Here is a 21,483-nt window from a genome sequence, read left to right on the forward strand (position 1 = left end):
TCATTACCATATCACTCAGTGTTTGTATTTATTTAGTTGTCTGTTGTTCATGACAAAGAAAACTATAATTGGGATAGTGTTAACGGAAGTAAATATTTATTTATACAGGGTGACTATTAAATAAGTGCCAGTATATTTCGAAGTCACACAAAAAAACCCATGAGAGATATTTTATCAAAAAAAATTGCGGGAATTTATATTTTTGGATGAAATTTTTGGAAAAAATTTAAAAAGGAAACATTTTAATGCCTCCGTGTTTGTTTCCTCAATATTAAGAGGACATCATTATTTTATCTAATAGTCACGCAGCGTTAAAAGCGATCAACTCAGTATCAATCAATTCGAAGTTGGTCAAAAAACGCCTAGAGGTACTGAACAAATTAGGCAAATAAAACAAAATCCTACTGTAGATGCCAGCTCACCAAGGGATGGAAGATAATGACAAAGCAAATGATCCAATATAATAATAATTCGCTGTATTAAGATTTTCATTAAAAAATTTATTTATTTTTAATTTGTGACAAAATGGTGTTAGATAGGAGAAAGTTGCAAGAGACATTTTTTCTTGTAAATAAACCTTGGAATAAGAAGACTAAGGAAGGAGCATAATGCTATCCATGTATTCATGCATGGTGGGCGGAAAAGCCACCATAAAAGCTCTCTAGGGTGGGGATCCTTGACAGTTCTGTTTGACGATTCATTTGACACATTTGAATTTGATTTGAAATTTTGTGGATTTGTCAGTCTTTACGGAGCTTATTTTATGTTATTTTTTATTTATTCTACTATTGATAGTTGTATAAAGGTAGTAAATCTAGATGGAAATTGTGGCAGAACTTAAATTAACAGTGACACTATCGCGATTTATCGAAAAAGACTCTAAAATAGTTGGTTGTGTAGCGTGCGGTAGATCTCGGCAAAAATTGAGTGAAATAATGGAACAACTTTTCGCTAGTAAGTGACTATATAATATACATACGTGTAGTAAGCCGATCATTTATGAAATTCACTTAAATTAACTAAATTATATATTTTTCTTGCATTTTAGCTTTTATTTATTACTTGTCAAAGATTAGATGTCAAAGAATTTAGATACGTTAATTTGACTTACCTGCTTCAGTAGCGTATCGGATGTTTGTGTTAATAAATACTTATTATAACTTATCTATTTTAAAAAAATAAACCGAGTAAATAAAAAAACTCCGAAATTTTTATTTTTGGCAGTGGCGTACTATTTTTTTTGAAAAAAATTACCCGATGCGTATCACATCTACGCCACTGGTTGAAACTAAAACCTCTTCTTTTTACATTTAAAGTGTCTCTGTTAGGTAGACTCCTATAATGAAATTTTATAACGATACTTTCAACTGTTAAAAAATTATTAAAGAATATCTTAAATTTTTCTAAAACTTTAACACCCTGTATCTTGCAAGGTGTTATTGTAAGAGGCATTTCCGACCCATAGTGTGCTACATCAAAATTATAATTTCGACGTCCCCTATCATTCCCCGAAAGCATGACCGACTTACAGGAATCACCCTGTATATTAAAAATAAATAAAGAATACTTTGCGCATTTTTGTAAATATTAATGCTGATATAATTTATATTTTTGTAAATATGAATACTACAGTATTAAGTCACAACAAAAGAAATCTAAAAATATATAATAATAGTTCATGTTCTCAGTACAATTTGTTGATTATGTTTTTTTTTAGTTCTAGGTATGTGTTTTGAAAATACCAAATAAAATGCCTTTCATGCTGCAATCAGGACATAATTAAAAAATATAGTATACGATAAAATAAAATTATTTATATATTTTAATTTTATAATAGAATAATTATTTATATACAAATTGGCATTGAAACGTCAGTACCTTACAATACATAATATCCGATTTTTTTTTCTAATAATTTTCCGTTTAATCATTAAAGATATATTGAAACTGTTCGATACAGATATTTAATAGCTAAGAAAATAGGTTACGATAGAAAGGTTAAAATGAATAGAAATGAGCTTATATTTATATTTATTTATAGTTTATTAATAAATCTACTCTCGTTTGGCTATTTTTTAAAACTCCCTAATTACCTTGAAAGATATTCTAAAATATATGTTACTGTTAAGTAATATGGGAAATTAAAACAATTTTCGGAGTTTGCTGGTGGGTGTTTTATGATATGCAACCTAAGTTATTCTAATTTATTACTTTGTTGTCATTTTTTTATACATCTGAATAGTATATCGAAAGTACAAATTGGACACTTTCAAAGGGAAACTCTCTTTTCTATAGGATATTGAATTAAATCATTGACTAACCATTGAATTCTACGTAAAAGGTGCTTTGAAAACGTTTTCATAAAAATACAACATTTTCCATAGCAAAAAAGTAATAGCGATTTGTTGAAAAAGTACATTTTTGAAAAACACTCCATTAACTCCGAAATAGTAAGAGATATCAATATGCGGTTTTTACCATCATGTTTTTGATAAAAATTGAGCTCCAGGCACCGTTATTAATCATTTTATCTCCTATAGAAAGGGGTGTTTTCTTTTAAAAATGTGCTATTTGGTCCACCGTGTACAGGGTGGGTCAAATTCGACACTTTTAAATGGAAACACCCATTTCTATAGGAGATAGACGAAAACTAATATCGGTGTCTGGAGCTCAATTTTCATCAAAACCATGATGATGAAAACCGCACATCAATGTCTGTTACCGTTTCGGAGTTACGGGGTGTTTTTCAAAAATATGCATTTTTAACAAATCGCTGTACCTTTTTTGCTATGGAAAATTTTGTATTTCTATGAAAATATTTCCAAAGCACCTTTCTACGTAGAATTTAATGGTTTAAGTATAATTTTTTAAAATTAATAATTTAAGAGTTATCAACAAAAAAATTGATTGACACCCTCTATATTTTTAATTAACTGAAAAGAATTTTAAATTACTTTCCAAAAATATAGCACACTTGATATTTTGTTATAATTCCCTTCGAAATACAGAATTTTTAAAAGTTCGCCACTTTTAACTAGTAGGCTTTGAACCCCTTATTGATGATATGCCCTTAATGGAACTCGAAAACATATTTTTCCAGCAAGACGACGCACCGCCTCTGAATGCTCAAGTTATCAGCAAATTTTTGCAGCCAATTTCAAGAATAATTGAATAGCTAACCAAGATCCCAGCCGTTGGCCGTCGAGGCCGCCTGACTTAGTGCCCATGGATCTAATCCTATGGATATATTTAGGGAAGAATAAAGGTTCCTTATTCTTCCGTATAATCTAGATAAGAATTAGGAATACTTAGCAGTTATGAGAGGGTATCTTTCACCTCCACTGAGTTAATGATTCCGCGAGAAATGTTCAAAAACTGCCCCGTCTGTCCATAACAGAAGACGGTCGATATGTCGAAGACCTGTAGCAAAATCTCATGTCTTAGTTTGCTATTTATTTTTATTGTTATTAGATATAGTTTAAATGTGTTGATGTTGGTTAAATATATTTTAAATTGTTATAAAATTCTGCATCTCTCACAGCAAATATTATTTTCGTTTTAATTGATGCTCACAGATTTTTTTGCATTACAGCTGTGATTACAGCCGGTGCCGTTCAAAGCCTACTTTATAAAGCGGGCGAATTTTTATATACTCTATATCTCGAAGAGGAATCGAGCAAAATATCAAGTGTGTTATATTTTTGGAAAGGTAATTTTAAATTAGTTTCAATAAATTAAAAATATATAGGCTGTCCCATATAAAAAATCAAATGTTCTGTTGATAATTCTTAAATTATTAATTTAAAAAAATATATACTTAAACCATTAAATTCTATGTAAAAAGGTGCTTTGGAAATGTTTTCATAAAAATACAAAATTTTTCATAGCAAAAAAGTTACAGCGATCTGTTAAAAATGCATATTTTGAAAAACACCCCGTAACTCCGAAACGGTAACAGATATCGATATGCGGTTTTCACCATCATGTTTTTGACAAAAATTGAGCTCCAGACACCGATATTAGTTTTTGTCTATCTCCTATAGAAAAGGGTGTTTCCATTTAAAAGCGTCGAATTTGACCCACCCTGTACATTATGTCCCCGGATTATCTTTACTAGAGGAAAAACTTTTTTATTATTGATATTTTGAGAAAATTGCTTTCTTCATAAAAATGTTTGCTTGTTCTAAAATGGTTAATCTCGTTTATGCTTTTTTAAATTACCATAACGTTTTAGAGAAAATTTAAAATAACTTGAAAATATTGTTGAATTTTTCCTAAAAATCAAAAGGCTTTTTCTATAGTAATATCATTTCGATTTCATTGTTTGATAGATTGTTATTATTTTTTTTTGATGTTGTTGTTGTTGAAGTGTCAAATTTTCTGATAGATAACTATCATCAGCCTTTCCATAGCATTGAACTAAATAAATTTTGTGGTCCTTTAACATTTTAAAACACCAAAATATGTGACTTTAATTAAAACTCAATCAATAACAATCTACCAAAAAATGAAAACTAAATAATTATATTACCATAGAAACGCATTTTGATTTTTTGGACTTTTTTTAGGAAAATTCAACAAAATTTTCATGTTTTTATAATTTTCTCTAAAACAGTATGGACATTTGGACAAGATTAACCATTCTAGACAAAGCAAGATTTTTATGAAGAATGCATTTTTCTCAAAATACCAATATTAAAAAAATTTTTTCTCATGTAAAGAAAATCCGGGATATACCGTATTAGCCTAAGAGCTGACGACATATTTAGAGAACATATTTTAGGCAAGCTAGAATAACTAAAAATGTATAGTTTATTAACTGGTGAACCCAGAATCCTAAGTCTGGCTGGGGGGTTGGGGGTATTTCGCTACTGCGCAACCCATAACATTTGCAAACAAATAAATCCAAAAAACATTCTTTAGGCAACTTGAAATTTGTTTATTCTTAAATTTTTGCATCTATTTAACCTAGAAATAAGTATGCCAGACTTTCTTTTCGGGTTTAAAGTGTAACCAGACCATTCCAAATATGTTTAATTATTATTCCTGGAAAACATACTTTAGGCATTCTAAAATTTTTACAGCGTGTTTATTAGATGATATTAAAAAATGTGTGTTAATTTCCAGACGAATTCAATGGCATTTAATACTTGCCAGACGCGAATAAAGATTTTAAATGAGCGCGAAAGAAAGTCTTATGAGTATCTATAAGCGCGAGAAAGATAGTTTATTGAGACCCGGTCGGCAGCTGATGCGGCTGACGTAACAGCATTTTGGAGTCGTAAAAACTTAAAAAAAACTAAATAATATTGACTAAAATATTTTTATTAAAAAATAGAAACATTTTTTAATCAAAATGTATGATTGAAATCCTTTCAATAAGAGGACTTTTTAACTTTTTACTTAAGTATTTTTTATCTGAAAGAATAAAAAGACGAATAATTATTTAAAAATTAGCAAAATATAAAATATATTTTTTTCAAACGTCACAAAAGTATAATTATTATTATACTTTTGTGACATATTATATTATTATTAATTTTTGCGACCTGATCGACAATATAAAAAAGTCATTTTAACGCCTAAACATAAAAGTAAAGCACTTTTACTTACTTTTGAATCTATTTAGAAAGATTAACAATGGTAGGTACTTTAATAAAATCCAGAATACTTATTTTTTTAGCACTGTACATGGTACCCTTTTGTCGGGACTACGTTTTCTGGTAAAACCACTTCTTTAAATTTTAAACAATGTTGTTGGCACACTTTTAAAAATTCTTTGCATTTTTGTAGTCTGCCTTCATCAAAAACAATAACTTTGTCACTAGTAACTTTTTTACAAACTACACAACTTAAATGTTTTTTATCCATTGTGATTTATTAATTAGTAGCGAAATTAGTAGTTACTAAAATATTTATTTGCAGTATTTATTCTAAACTATTTACACTATGCACGTCAATATTTAATTTATAAATACATATTTGTACATGGTAACTTAATTTCAACAAAATAATCTCTGAATTGAAAGCCTGCAAATAATTGAAATAAAATCGAAAAAAAATTGTTTTTATGAAAATTTGTAGTACATACTCCAAAATACTGTTACGTCAGCCGCGTCGGCTGCCGACGGGTCTCAATAAACTATCTTTCTCGCGCTTATAGATACTCATAAGACTTTTTTATCGCGCTCATTTAAAATCTTTATTCGCGTCTGGCAAGTATTTAATCCCATTGAATTCGTCCGGCAATTAACACATATTTTTTAATATCATCTAATAAACACGGTGTAAAAATTTTAGAATGCCTAAAGTATGTTTTCCAGGTATATTAATTAAACATATTTGGAATGGTCTGGTTACACTTTAAACCCGAAAAAAAGGTCTGGCACACTTATTTCTAGGTTAAATAGATGCTAAAATTTAAGAATAAACAATTGCAAATGTTATGGGTTGCGCAGTAGCAAAATACCCCCAACCCCCCAGCCAGACTTAGGATTCTGGGTTCACAAGATATTAAACTTTATTTTTTTTGTTATTCTAACTTGCCTAAAATATGTTCTCTAAATATGTTGCCAGCTCTCCGGCTATATATTGCAGATCTAGTAAAACACAATTTTCCGACGTACTTCCAAGACTGACCTGCTATATCACCGTTTTTTTTTGCTTTCAATGGAGAGTGGTGGTAGTATAAGTCTTCCTAAACTGATAAAACCAATTTCTTGACTATATAGATCAAAACCAATACAGAGATCATTGATTTCTTTGACATGTTTAATGGCATAAAGCGACTGTCAGGCTCATGACATCTATGTCGGTTTTGCTCTATCTAGTCAGAGAATAGAGTTTCTATGGACCAATTTCGATCACCCTGTATAAAAAAAATACAACTGAGAAATTTTTAGAATCATGGAATCTCATCCAAGTAGATTTCTACATTTTTAGGTAGAAATATATTATTTTTCAGAGGATTTTAAACGCACAAACGCATACAGTTCCGAGATTGAATTCCTTTAAAGAAAAAATCATGCCTTTTGTCCATTCTTCACGCTTTCAACCTTAACTAATACCAAAGACCAAAGACTCGAGCTGCCGGTCTAGTGTATAGAATCGACCCGACTTACGTGAAAGGTACATACACCTCCCAAATCTCGAACAAGAGCGTTTCTTTAGATTACACGCCACCCTCCGCATAGCAGTATCGTGCAGTACCGACCTTAGCGGAAAACATATCGTTTAAAATGAATATGTTTAAGAAAATTGTGTCGTGCTTTTGTTTGTTTTTAATCGTAATTCAATTGGCTTACTGTCAAAAAGGCCTAAGCAGCAGCGTTTACGTGGAAAAGCAATTATTGTGCGCTTTGGATAAAGGACCTTGCGATGGATTGGGTCGTCAGATACGGAGTAAGCTTTAATTTATCTATTTTGTGTGGTTTTAAAAATGCATCTGATGTTGAAGAAAATTGCAAAATATCCTTTGATACGAATCTTGCTTTTGTTGATTGTGAAAAACCATTAAGTTATTAAGTTAATTAGTAGAGTTTATGGCTGTATATTATTTTGACCTGTTTTTATTAGAAGGAATTGCGGAAATTAAGTCAAAAGTGCCGCAGTGTCAAAGATTGTAAGATTAGCCTGATACAGGGTGGTCCGAACTCTATTCCGGAAACTTCGGCAGCATATTATGCAGATAAAAATAAGTAATTCGCAGATACAGGGTGTAGAAGTTTCATTTTTATTTCAACTTTTTCCAAATAATTTCTGAAGTAAGGTCAATATTTGGATGAAAATGGGTGTCTGGGAGTTTTTTGGCATGAGAAACTTGATTTTGATGTCAATATGACTCCTATTTGTAAGGGGCGCCACCTACATATTATGCTTTAACTGTTTTGAAGAGTAATAACTTTTCGTCCATACCTGTATAGAACAAGTGAGTGAAAAAATATACATTTTTTTTACAAGTAAGAGTAGTTCTCATGTCAAAAAACTCCTAGACACCAATTTTCATCCAAATATTTACGTTACATCATAAATTATTTGAAAAAAATCGAAATAAATATGAAACTTCTACACCCTGTAGCTCCGAAACTAAGCATTTTAGGACATACATTTATACGAACTTTTTTGCTGATTTTTATCTGCAGAATATGCTGCCGAAGTTTCCAGAATAATACAGTTTCCGAAGAATACAGTTCGGACCACCCTGTATATGAAGTATTAATAGATATTATTATGAGATAATACTATACAGGGTGTCCCTGAAATAAGTGCAAGTATTTTAACTGGTAGTATATTTCGGCCTCAGAAACACGCCTATGAGTTTTTTTTGCGAAAAAAAAAATAAAATTTGAAATTTTTTGAAAAAAATTTCGGTATTTTTTTTTAGTTTTAAGTTAAAAAACATAATTTCTTGATAATATGGCAACATGGGTAGTAGATTAAATTTACATGAAAGAAAATCCAGAAAAGATCAATATTTAAGCAAAAAAGCATTTTTTGTTTAAATTTTTAAAGTAAAATAACTTGGTTATTTTGGACTTATTTGAAAAATGGTAAAGAGAAAAAGTGTTTCTTTTGACCAGATCTATCACCCCTTAAAATACTTGCACTTATTTCTGGGACACCCTGTATAAAATAACAGTAAAAATATATTTTTGTCTAAATAATCTTACTAGGCACTTTACTACTGACGAAAAAACTATAATAGAAATTATAGTTTTTTCGTTTTACAGAAAATTAATTTTTAAATATATTAAAGGGTAAAATGTACAGACGAAAAGTTATTATTCTTGAAAACAGTTAAAAACATATAAGTAGCGCCCCCTACAAGAAGGAGTGATATTGATATCAAAATCCAAATTTATCATGTCAACAAACACCCAGACACCGATTTTTATGCAAATATCTGCTATAACCCAAAAATGATTTAGAAAAAACCGAAATAAAAATGAAACTTCTACACCCTGTATCTCCGAAACGAAGCCATTTCGGGACATAAATTTATACGAACTTTGTTACTTATTTTTAGCTCCAGATGCCGAAGTTTCTCGAGTACAATTCGGACCACCCTGTATACGACACAATTTATTTGATTTAATAAAAACAGTAAACATAAGTTTAAAAACGAAAATTTTTAATTAATTCTTTTTCAACATTTTGAACACTGAGACAGAAATATAAAACTATTTTTCTTTTAAATCCTACCATATGATCGAAAAGAAAACAGCGTCAGCGATGGCATTTTATATGTAAAATTATATGGGGAATGTCATCGATGTTCATTTCTAGCGATGCGAACTATCGAATGAATTAGACTATCAAATGGTTTTATTCGAATAAAATCATTCATTCATTTGTATACTAAAGCATATGTGACAACCTCGCCGTGCGACCAAATGGTTATCGTTGCGCCACGACTATCGAATGCTTTTGATAAATGAAAAATGAAATTTAGTATTCGTTTGATTTTTGTATGCGTCAGTGCATTATTAGTTCTTCCAAATTTTTATAACTTCGCCGTATAAATACTGTGCTATTTTTGCGTTTATTAAAATAGTTAAAATACTAAAATAGTAGTTATTTTTTAATTTTATTTATTGACGATTGTGTGCATGTGCAGGTGGTCAAAATTTTTCCGAAAATTTGTATGGTTTTCCGTAGTCCGATCTTTCAATTATTTAATTTTATATGGTATATGATTTATTTTTTAATGGGAAATTTTGAGAAGAAGCAATTTTTAAGAGAGATGATATGAACTTTGAATTAATTTTAAAAATACATATTTGTATTTTAGATGTTTTAATAATATGAATTAGTTGAACTTAATAATCATATTTAAGTAATGTGGTTAAGTAAATGGTTATCGAACTCAAACTATGGGGTGAGAAAATTAAAATGAAAGTTTTACACGTGTCAATTTAAAAAAAAATTAACGATGTTTGTATTTTGTTTATGCTAATTTTCTTACATGTAGTTTTTTGCGAAGAAATATTTCATTTATTTTTTAAAGTAAATGCCAGTAAAAGTAAATATAATTTTTAAATAGTAATATAAAGCACCTAATATAAATAATTTTGATTTCTAATTTTTTATTTATATTTTCGTTCCATTACACTGCATGCTTAGAAAATTAATAAATGTTTATATTTCATGATTTTAAAATTTGTTGTTAATATAACAAATTAGTTCTGTAATTATTATTATTTAATAAACCAACGTTGCCAAAAAATTTAGAGACTATATTATTTTTAAATAGGATCTAATATAAATAATTTTGACATCTAATTTGTTGTTTATATTTTGCTACTAGTAAAAAAAATATTTATATTAAATCATTTTAAATTTTGTTGTTAATAGGTATAACAAATTATTGCTGTTATTATTATTTATTAAACCAGTCTTTGCTTAAAAACATTAAAAATCATTTTCTTACATCCAAAATAACAAGTATTATTGCAGTGTAACAACAGAATATTAATAAAAAAAATGCAGAATATATAGACATCATAGATAGACATACTATCCCTAACTAACTAAAGCCAAACAATAATATTCTTTGCTAATATCAACTAATACCAAAATATGGCAACAGCGCCCTTCATAATGTATTTTCTGTGTAAATACTAGCACCTCAATAAATAATGTGTCCTTATCTATATCTGACTCCGCAAAAAATCAAAGATGCCGGCTTCTTTCATAGCATTGCCACCGACCGCTGTCGGGTTTCTAGGAAAGAAACCTACGTCGCCGGGCGACAACTAAAATTCAGTTAATATTTTATTATAATCGATCCTGACGAATAAATGAATTTCATAAATGAATGAATTTTATAAATGAATGGTTTTTGCTGCCGAATTACTAGAATACAATATTTCAAGGCAGATGACGGATCTATTCGATAATTTTTATTCGAATAGTTTTCAACGAATGTTTTCTTACTATCGAATTATTCGAATGAATTGCAACTATCGAATGTTTCGATAGTATTCATTCGATAGTTCCCACTACTATTCATTTCTATGCCAACTGGACGCCGTTTTTTCTATAATACTGTACTTTTAGATGCTACGAATAATCCAGATTTTTTTCACGAAATGAACAATGAAATGAATGTTATAAAAATATAAATAATATTTACGATAATGCCTATGATTGTCATGTTTAGATAATTCAGTTATATCCTTGTCCAAGGGTTATGTAGAATTTCGAACTTTCTGTGTAAACAATGTTAAGATTTGTTTATTATTTAGATTCAATATTTAGTGTATAATACTAATCTAATATTCTTTGATGTATCCCATATGTTTACGCTGAAGAACTAGTCAATCCAACTTTATCACACAAATTGTAAATTTTGTATATAGGATGTACAGGGGCTATACAGGGTGTACCAGGCTGAGCGTGCATTAGAAGTTTCTAGAGAACCACAGTATCTATATCGGAGATTTTTTACACATCATTGTTTCATAAAGAGAAAAATATTTTTAAGTATTGCGGCACTTCCGGAAATACCGGAAGTTGACAGCTTTCTTATTTTAAATAAGTAACCCCGTTTTTTATTATACAGGGTTGTTCACCACATACGACACGGAGTATTGTAGCTAAACGATTAGATTTTTACAAATTGTAAGTTTTGGGATCGTTGAAGGACTATTAGAGCTACAATTTAAAAATATTTTTACAAGATACAGAGTGTCCCAAATAAATAAAAAATATCAAAGCTGTATTTTTTTAAATGGAACACCCTGTATATTATTACATTTTTAGTTCCTACGATTAAAGTAAAGGTAAATTTGATTAAGGTTTATTACACTTAAACCTTACCGTTTTTGAAATATTTTCAATTTTGTGAAATTGCAGTAAAAAATTTAAGGCTTCATTTCTCCAAGGGTACCAAAGTTTTTAAAACTAAATATTTACTGAAGTCTATTTATTGATCAGTTATTGTGTTGCAATAATACAAATTATACTACCTCATACAGAGTGTCTAAAAATTTATTTTAAATTATTTCTAGCTTTAAACAACAATAACTTGTTTAATTTAAATGGAACGCCCTGTATATTTTAGGAGAATCAGATGCACAATTTAATTGTCTATCAAATTGTATTATACCACTTTTTACCTATCCCTTCAAGTTTTCGTAGAAAATGCATTTTCTTATAATTTAGACCTCATTTATCAATATACCCATGGAATATTGACTTTTTAGATTGTTTTTAAAGCAACAAATGTACAAAATGTACAGGCTAGTAATATTATCGTTTTTAATAAAATGATAATATTACTAGCCCATTTGTATGCAAAAGAAACTATTTAAATCTTTATAAAAGAGTATACCATTACCCAAGTAGCATTTTCACGACTTGCGACCACGTGTTTACTAAACACAACGTTGGATTAGTTACAAAAAATAGTTAGCTCCCTACCTTGGGTATTAAAATAAATTTAAACGTTTTTATAACGTTGTGCCGACGTTGGACTAGTACTACAGCAAAGTAGAAGCTTCTGCGACGTCGAATAAACGTTGTCTTGTAACTTTTTTTGCTTAAGTGATCTTTAGGTGATTCGAACAACGTAGTTACAACGTTGGACAATATAGAGTTTTCCGACGTCAGTTTCAGGACCTATTCCAACGTTATGCAAACGTCGTCTGTTTTACTAATTCCAACGTTGTTTAGATTTCCTTATTCTTACGTTGGTAGGACGTCGAGTCACTACCTTTTTGCAACTGCATTGAACCATAACCTTAAATCTTAAATTTTCACTTCATTGTTCTGTTCAGTCAGACAGTTCAGTGCTGTTTTTGTTTTATAAAAAAACTTAATTAAAATGGGACATAAGAAAGGTACATATAAAACTAAATTTAAATATACATCGACATATATTACCGATAGTTTATCCACTCCCTCGTTTATTTAGATTATAGAGGGCGGCACAAGCTAAACTCTAGGATGACTAAATTAGGCAATCTTGCGACTAGTATACTACCTGTTAAGGCCGAACTGCGACTTTATTAGTCCAGTATGCGACTACTCGAACTACTCCATCTTAATATCCAAAACAACAAAATGAAAGCCGCCATGTTGTTAAATAAGAAAATGTTTCGTTCCTAAAATAGCAATTCCTGCTTTTTGAATACATTAACTTGAAATATTTGACACCAAAAAAACACGCGGAAACAATTTTTTCGACTGCAAATAAATTATTCTCATTTTACTAAAAAAAATTCAAGAAAATTTTTAAAACTTCTTTAATTTTAAGGCCCATTAGTATTTTTCAAAGTAGAAACAATACATTTATCAATAAAGTTATTTGTGTTTAACTTTTTTGCCTTGGGTAACGAGTTACAGAGTCGGTTAAAGTGTTTCAATAATTATGATCTTCAAACATCCTCCACACTTAAATACTTTTGTTTTGTTTTCCTTCACTGCCATCTGACATATGTCTCTAACTAAATCATAAAAATAATATTTTTACTATAATTATCCCAATTTAGGATAAAACGCGACTTAGACGCCATATTAGTTTTGTATTTCTGTGAATTAGGATTTTAAACAACGTTGCAGTTTGTACTAAATTAGGCTTCTAGCCAACGTCGGTATCCAACGTCGTTTCGACCTAAAAATTATTCTCCAAACTAGTGCAGACTAGGGTTGGCACGAGGTTGTGCCGACGTTGCGCCCCGACGTTTGGTCGCGTGACACAACGTTGTCCCGACGTCCAAATGCTGCTTGGGTAATTAAATATACCACCATTATTTCCGCCCAAATACTAATTAATTACATACTTAATTATGTTCGTTAATAAATTATTCTAAATAAATGTGGATTTGAATCAGAAATTAATGTAATAATAAGTTATGAAAATGAATGTCTCTGTTGTTATAAGAGCATTTGTCAAAAAATGAAATATCATTTTTAAGGTGTTACTTTTTACCACACTGTCTAATACACATACAAAATTCAGTTTTTTAATATTTGGCGCTATTATTATTAATCAACGCAAACAGTCAATTAATGTAGTTTGAATACTGGAATCATATCAATTGGTCCTCTTTAACAAATATTTAAACAGTTTTTTTATTTTTTAATGAAATAAACAAACCATATCGACAATATTAGTATCTGTACTCTTTAAAAATTTGGTACATCTTTAAAAATTATCTAAAATGTCAGTATTCTATGGGTATATTGATAAATGAGTTTTAAATGACAAGAAGATGCATTTTCTACGGAAACTTGAAGAGATAGGTAAAAAATGGTATAATACAATTTGATAGACAATTACATTGTGCATCTGATTTTCATAAAATATACAGGGTGTTCCATTTAAATTAAACAAGTTATTGCCGTTTAAAGCAAGTAATTATTTAAAATAAAATTTTAGACACTCTGTATAAGGTAGTATAATTTTTATTATTGCAACACAATAACTGATCAATAAATAAACTTCAGTAAATATTTAGTATTAAAAACTTTGATACTCTTGGAGAAATGAAGCCTTAAAATTTTGATTGCAATTTCACAAAATTGAAAATATTTCTAAAACGGTAGGATTAATCGAATTTACCTTTATTTTAATCGTAGAAACTAAAAATGTAATAATATACAGGGTGTTCCATTTAAAAAAATACAACTTTGATATTTTTTATTTATTTGGGACACTCTGTATCTTGTAAAAATATTTTTAAATTGTAGCTCTAATAGTCCTTTAACAAACCCAAAACTTAGAATTTGTAAAAATCTAATCGTTTAGCTACAATACTCCGTGTCGTATGTGGTGAACAACCCTCTATATTTAGATTTTCTATAAAATTTTATAAATTTTGATATGAAACACTCTATATCTAACATTAACCGTTTTGGGAAAAAACATATTTAAATTTTTTGGAGAAAAAAACTGCCTGTCAAAAAACATTGTATAGGCCAAACTTTACGTTTAGTGTGATTACCACAGCCACTGTTATATAAAGAGAAGACACTTAAATTGTTTGAATGTCGTATAATATTGGCCGTAGCCTGTCCTGGAATTTAGAGAGATTAAAAGATTAAAAGTAAATTATCGTATTGTATTATACCGCATAAACAAAAAAAAAACGGCGTCAAAGATGGTCGGGGAATGACAATCGATGTTAATTTTAGCGAGGTCAATCTCTAGATGTCTTCTACTAAATATTGACGTGGGGAATTTTTAAAAATTAACACTAATTAATTATAGAAACATTAAAAATTGATAGGACGTTTTCAGACGCATACAAATCTATTTCCAAGAAACGATTTTTTCTCACCAACTGGCAGTAAGTGTCATTAAAAAATACAAAACAGGACGGTTCAAGTCAATGACTTCTAGAGCTTAAACTCGCCAAAATTATCATCGATTTTCATTCCCCAGCCGTCTTTGACGCGTTTTTTTTTCCTCGATCGTATGGTATAAGTGTAGTAACAGTGATATTTACCATTTTAGACTGTATAAAATAATAAGGTAAACAATAATTGTCTATACATACATACCGATATATTTATTTTATTAATAATAAGTTTAAGTTGAAAATCTAATATCGTCCAATATCTATTATTGTATTGTACATGAACCGCAGTTGTCTTAGTGAAAGTGAATTTACTTCTAATCGTCGACAAAAAAAATTGGATTTTCGAGGTTAATCACCGGATAATTAAGAAATCTGAAATCTAGTTTGAAATTGCAAACTACAAAACAATAATATTGCGGTTGCTATAAGAGAGTTACGTTTGCCGGGTTCCGTGGTATTGTCACTCTTTCTTGCGGTCCCTTCTTACGTTTTTAATACAATAATCATTATTGTTAAACGTTCGTCCTCCATCTTTCTTATTGTTCGACAAACAATAGCATCAAAAATTTTTTATTGTTTTGAAATGTTATTATCACCAGTACCGTATAATTAATTATAAGTAAACATAATTTAAGAAAGTCCTGATTTAATATTTTGATTTGAACTCATCTTGTTTGACGAATCTTGTCTTCTCAGTTTTGGTTGACATTGGCAACTAGTCATGGTTTATTTTCTTTTAATTACTAATAAAAATATGTTGTAAAAAGCAGGTCTCTTAAAATTTTATGAGTTGTTTGTTTGAGTGTAGTAATATGTATTTTTATATCTTATGTTAGAATCTCTAAACTGCTATCGGCTGCCTGTTGCCCTGCAACCTTTTCATATATATTGTGATTCCCTTCTGATCTCTAGATGACATTCTCAAATCTATCCTTATCAAAAAATCTAATAACATGGACTCTGAATCCTTTATACAGGGTAGTACAAATTCGAGGTACGAGCATTGGTATTTTGGAAACCATAATAGACCCGAAGAGGGTTAAATTGGGGCAGAGTTGTTCTGTGACAAAACTTTCAAGATTTGTCCGTTAACATGGTAGTGTGGCCTTTATATAATTATAATTAAAATAATTTACTGAGCGGTAGGCAGAACTTGGATAATGAGAACACCGACTTTTCAGAGCGTAAATATATATATCGTTTACACATAAAAAACAAAATATATCCAGCTAAAAATAGAAATTAAGATATCGCACTTTTATGGTAAGAGTTCTTTCTAAATTCAGTTAATATACAATTCTACTACCACTTACCACTTACCAATTACGTCAACATCCGTCAGTATTTCATCAACAACAAGAACCTGTCGAAGACTTCATTGATCCCCTTGTAGATCTGCCGCTTCGGTCTTGGACTTATTCTTTAGATTAAACCACTCGACCGGTTATCACAGTGTTCTTTTAGATAGTTTAATATTTTAGAGAAAAGGTGAGATTCAAAAATAAAATGCCGATTTTTCACAACACCTAACTATATTTAATATAAAGAAAATAAATAAATAAAAATAAAGAAAAAGTTTTAACAAGAAATTTATAATTAACGAAATATAAACAAAAGGAAAGAAATTTAATCAAAAATAATTAAAGAATGATATTAAAATTCAGAAGTGATAAAGTTAAAAATACAAAATATTCTTCTTATTAGTCTAATCTAAATTATCTAAAATTAGCATACAAATCAAATCTCTCTTAGAATTTTCGTTGCCAGAAAATTAATATGTCAAAAAAAAAATATTAACTGAACAATTGGATTTAAATTAGAATTTAATAAAAAGAACAATTGTAAAATAATCATTTGTGTGATGATATCTAACTTTTACTAAAGCCTTTAGAACAAACAGAAAGTCTTAAATCGTTAATAAAAAATATTAAAGAAAATCTAAAACAACAAATTAAAAATCTTTATACATGAAATGTTTAAAATTTCCTAACTTGAGAATTGAATATTTAAGAAAATCTTTAAATAGATAACTTACTAAAATTATTAAAAGGAAACCACTGGATAATATAAGATCTACACGGAGTAAATTCGACCGTCTAATTTAAGTCAGTATCGAACTGATCCAAAAAACTATATTCCTAAATCTCGAAATCTTTAAAATGGGCGGGTAAAAAGAATAGGGAACCACCAAAAGCCGAGCCATTCTCAAATCCTCTTCGGGTTCGCTTTTCAGGAACCGTCTGATTGGTCTGAGAAAACCTCAACTACCCTGTCGTTCCCGGTCTAGTTCGCCCTATTTGTCACAGATGTCGTTACTATGACCATTTCTACATTATTTCCAAATTATTACTAATATCCGTGTAAATATTATAATTACCGTAAACACAATTACACATGATTAAATCTAACCCTAACTAAAGTATATTTTAAGGTCTGTCCTTAAAAAAAACCAAACAAATCACATTTATAATTTGATTTCATTAGATTCCGCTGTTTTAACTTATATGTTTATTTATTTCACATACTTTTGGATATTTTGGATAAAAAAGGAGGACAGTCCTTAACTTTCAGAATATCATTACGTGAACTTTACTGTAATATTTAAATTAATAATTATACTTGTTTTTATCCAAAATCTCTTTGTATTAGCCCTTGGGAGGTCTATCGTGAGAAGAGTGTCGTCTTAGGAGTTTTATTGCTTTCTAGGGGTTTTGCTTATATAATCTCGAAGTTAAAATTTAGGGTTTTACAGCCTTAATGACTGATGCTAGTCGTTTCTAGCTGTTTCAAAGCAAGTATTATATTAATTTATGGACGTGGGATTTTACACCCAACAGAAAAATATTTAGTTTTTCCCAGAGAAACGGGTCCTTCATTCTAAACAGTTTTTACGATCTTCTGAAAAAAACCAATTTAAGGGCGGAAACACATGATACACTTTTAACAAGCTAGGTTTGTTGTCTGCTCTAAAATATTCCATTACAGTTCTTTGCGATGTTCACCAAGATGCCATAAAAATTTTCAAGGATTGCTAATTTTTTCTAAAAAAAAAACGTTACTTTTTAGAAAATCAAAAAACTAATAATTGTATATTCTCATTCTAAAAAAAAGTATCAAGTGTGGCATATCATTGTACTCAGGAGACTGAATGCAGGTCCGTATTTAAAAAAATTAAGTTGGCCTAAATCTCACAAGTTATCAGCTAATTTGAAAATCTAAAAATACTACCAGATAACCATAATAAAGTAGCTAGAATGTGCAATTAGTTTTTTGATTTTCTAAAAAGTAGCGACAGGAAAAAATAAAATTAGTTTTCAAAAAAATCCGTTTTTTCCAAAAAAATTTGCAATGCTTGAAATTTTTAAAACTTTTTTGATGGCATTTTGGTGAACATCTCAAGGAGCAACTTTGCCCCAATTTAACCGTCTTCGAATCTATTATGGTTTCCGAGATATTAATGCTCGTACCCCGCATTTGTAGCGCTCTGTACAGGGTGGGTCAAATTCGACGCTTTTAAATGGAAACACCCTTTTCTATAGGAGATAGACGAAAACTAATATCGGTGTCTTTAGCTCAATTTTCATCAAAAACATTATGGTGAAAACCGCACATCAATATCTGTTACCGTTTCGGAGTTACGGGGTGTTTTTCAAAAATGTGCATTTTTAACAAATCGCTGTAACTTTTTTACTATGGAAAATTTTTTATTTCTATGAAAACATTTCCAAAGCACCTTTTTACGTAGAATTTAATGGTTTAAGTACAATTTTTTTAAAATTAATAATTTAAGAGTTATCAACAGAAAAATTGATTTTTTATTTGGGACACCCTCTATATTTTTATTTAACTGAAAAGAATTTAAAATTACCTTTCCAAAAATATAGCACACTTGATATTTTGTTACAATCCCCTTCGAAATACAGAATTTTTAAAAGTTCGCCACTTTTAACTAGTAGGCTTTGGACCCCTTATTGATGATATGCCCTTAATGGAACTCGAAAACATATTTTTCCAGCGAGACGACGCACCGCCTCTGAACGCTGAAGTTATCAGCAAATTTTTGCAGCCAATGTGTTGATGTTGGTTAAATATATTTTAAATTGTAATAAAATTCTGCATCTCTCATAGCAAATATTATTTTCGTTTTAATTGATGCTCACAGCTAGAATTTTTTGCATTACGGCCGGTGTCGTTCAAAGCCTACTTATTTAAAAGCGGGCGAATTTTTATATACTCTATATCTCGAAGAGGAATCGAGCAAAATATCAAGTGTGTTATATTTTGGAAAGGTACTTTTAAATTCTTTTCAATAAATTAAAAATATACAGGGTGTCCCATATAAAAAATCAAATTTTCTGTTAATAATTCTTAAATTATTAATTTTAAAAAAAATTATACTTAAACCATTAAATTCTACGTAAAAAGGTGCTTTGGAAATGTTTTAATAAAAATACAAAATTTTCCATAGCAAAAAAGTTACAGCGATTTGTTAAAAATGCATATTTTTGAAAAACACCCCGTAACTCCTAAACGGTAACACATATCGATATGCGGTTTTCACCCTCATGTTTTTGACAAAAATTGAGCTCCAGACACCGATATTAGTTTTCGTCTATCTCCTATAGAAAAGGGTGTTTCCATTTAAAAGCGTCGAATTTGACCCACTCTGTACAGCTTTTTGTCAATGGCTTAATATCGCCTTATACAAAGAACCGCATATTTGCCAGGCTGATTATACCGGGTGGTCTATTTACTAATGGACCACCCGGTAGAACCAATATTAAAACATCGTATTCCAAACCAAATTCCATTATCGTCGTTGTTGAGCCAAAAAAGTAATTATAAAGTTATAATTTCTTTTTTAATTTCTCTTCCAGAAAAAAAATATTGATAAAGTTTTAAGTTTTTATATTCTTTATTTCTCTACGGAAACAAAATATTTTTAGGATATGCACCTTTATAAAACAATGAAAAAATTATATACCCTTAACACTTTTTTTGATATAATTTTTATCAACCACCACGATATTGGGCTTCCTCGCACTAATGGGATACCCTGTATGTACAAACTGAAAAATTGACTAATTTTTTTTATCTTATTTCCAGGTGCTTTGCCTGAAATAATCGGAAAGAACTGCCAGACTTGCGACAACAAGCAATTGGCAAACGCTAAGAGGATTGCCAGATTCGTCCAGACAAAATATCCAGACGTGTGGAACGCCCTAGTAGCGAAATATGCCCAGCCGAAAAATTAAAAAAATTTACTTATAAAATGAATACAATAATTATAATATGATTTTACTTTTTTATATTAAGAATTTGTAAATAAAATTAAAAATCGCCTTCACCATTTTGTCAAGATGTTTTATGTTAAGTTACTAATGTAATTCTGCATTTTTTATAAATTTTATAGAAATAAATGGTTATAACTATAATTTTAATAGTTATTAAAAATGTGTCAGCATAATTTCCAAACAATTTACTCATTTTTGTTTTATAATATTTATTTCAGTAAAAGTAAAAATGGTTTTTAAATGAGAGGCTGATAGCAAAAGTGGGTTAAAATTTTACTCTCGGCAAAAACGGTTTGCGTTTTTCAGAGGGCAAAAGCGGTTTAAGTAGCAATGAGAGCAAAAATGAGAGAAAGAAACTTTACCGTAAAAATGGGTTATAATTATATGCCACTTTTACTCTAAGATTAAAAATATTCCAATTTGTCCGAAGAAAAAATCGTTAATTTACTATTAGATAAAAAAATCTGTTTGCGTATTTGCCAGTCAGTTTATTCATGTTCCTCTAGTTTTCTATACAAAAATAACATTTGCACCATATGCAACAAGTAGTGTAAAAATCAACTTTTTATAAGCTTTTATTTAATTTGCTTTGTATGTATGTTTGTTCGGGGCAAATCTTGTAAGCTAAATTAGAACCACTTCCTTTGATTGTAGGAAAATACATTTTTTTACAAGGCATGACCAGAATTTTTGACAGCTGTTAAAATGGCGACCAAAATGGCGCCATTTTTGAGGTTTTTGATTTTTTAAAATTCTATTATAAAAAAATTTATTATAATATAGGTATATTGTGGGTATATACATATGAAAAAAAATATGTGGGCGGCTATCTTGAAAAAATGACAGTTTAATGACATGTCAAAATTTGTATGTATGTTTGTTCG

The 21,483-nt window shown here is 29.5% G+C and overlaps 1 protein-coding gene across 1 annotated transcript; it reads left to right on the forward strand.

Moving 5' to 3' along the window:
* Nucleotides 1-7,129: 7,129 nt before the first annotated feature.
* Nucleotides 7,130-21,010, forward strand: LOC115877655. The gene is made up of 2 exons (XM_030893916.1): nucleotides 7,130-7,401; nucleotides 20,412-21,010. The coding sequence occupies exons 1-2, from the start codon at nucleotides 7,239-7,241 to the stop codon at nucleotides 20,558-20,560; spliced, it is 312 nt and encodes a 103-aa protein (XP_030749776.1). The 5' UTR covers nucleotides 7,130-7,238; the 3' UTR covers nucleotides 20,561-21,010.
* Nucleotides 21,011-21,483: the final 473 nt, after the last annotated feature.

The sequence above is a fragment of the Sitophilus oryzae genome, unplaced genomic scaffold (genome assembly GCF_002938485.1).
Source record: "Sitophilus oryzae breed Bouriz unplaced genomic scaffold, Soryzae_2.0 scaffold_1496_pilon_pilon, whole genome shotgun sequence".
NCBI classification, from domain to species: Eukaryota; Metazoa; Arthropoda; class Insecta; order Coleoptera; family Curculionidae; genus Sitophilus; species Sitophilus oryzae.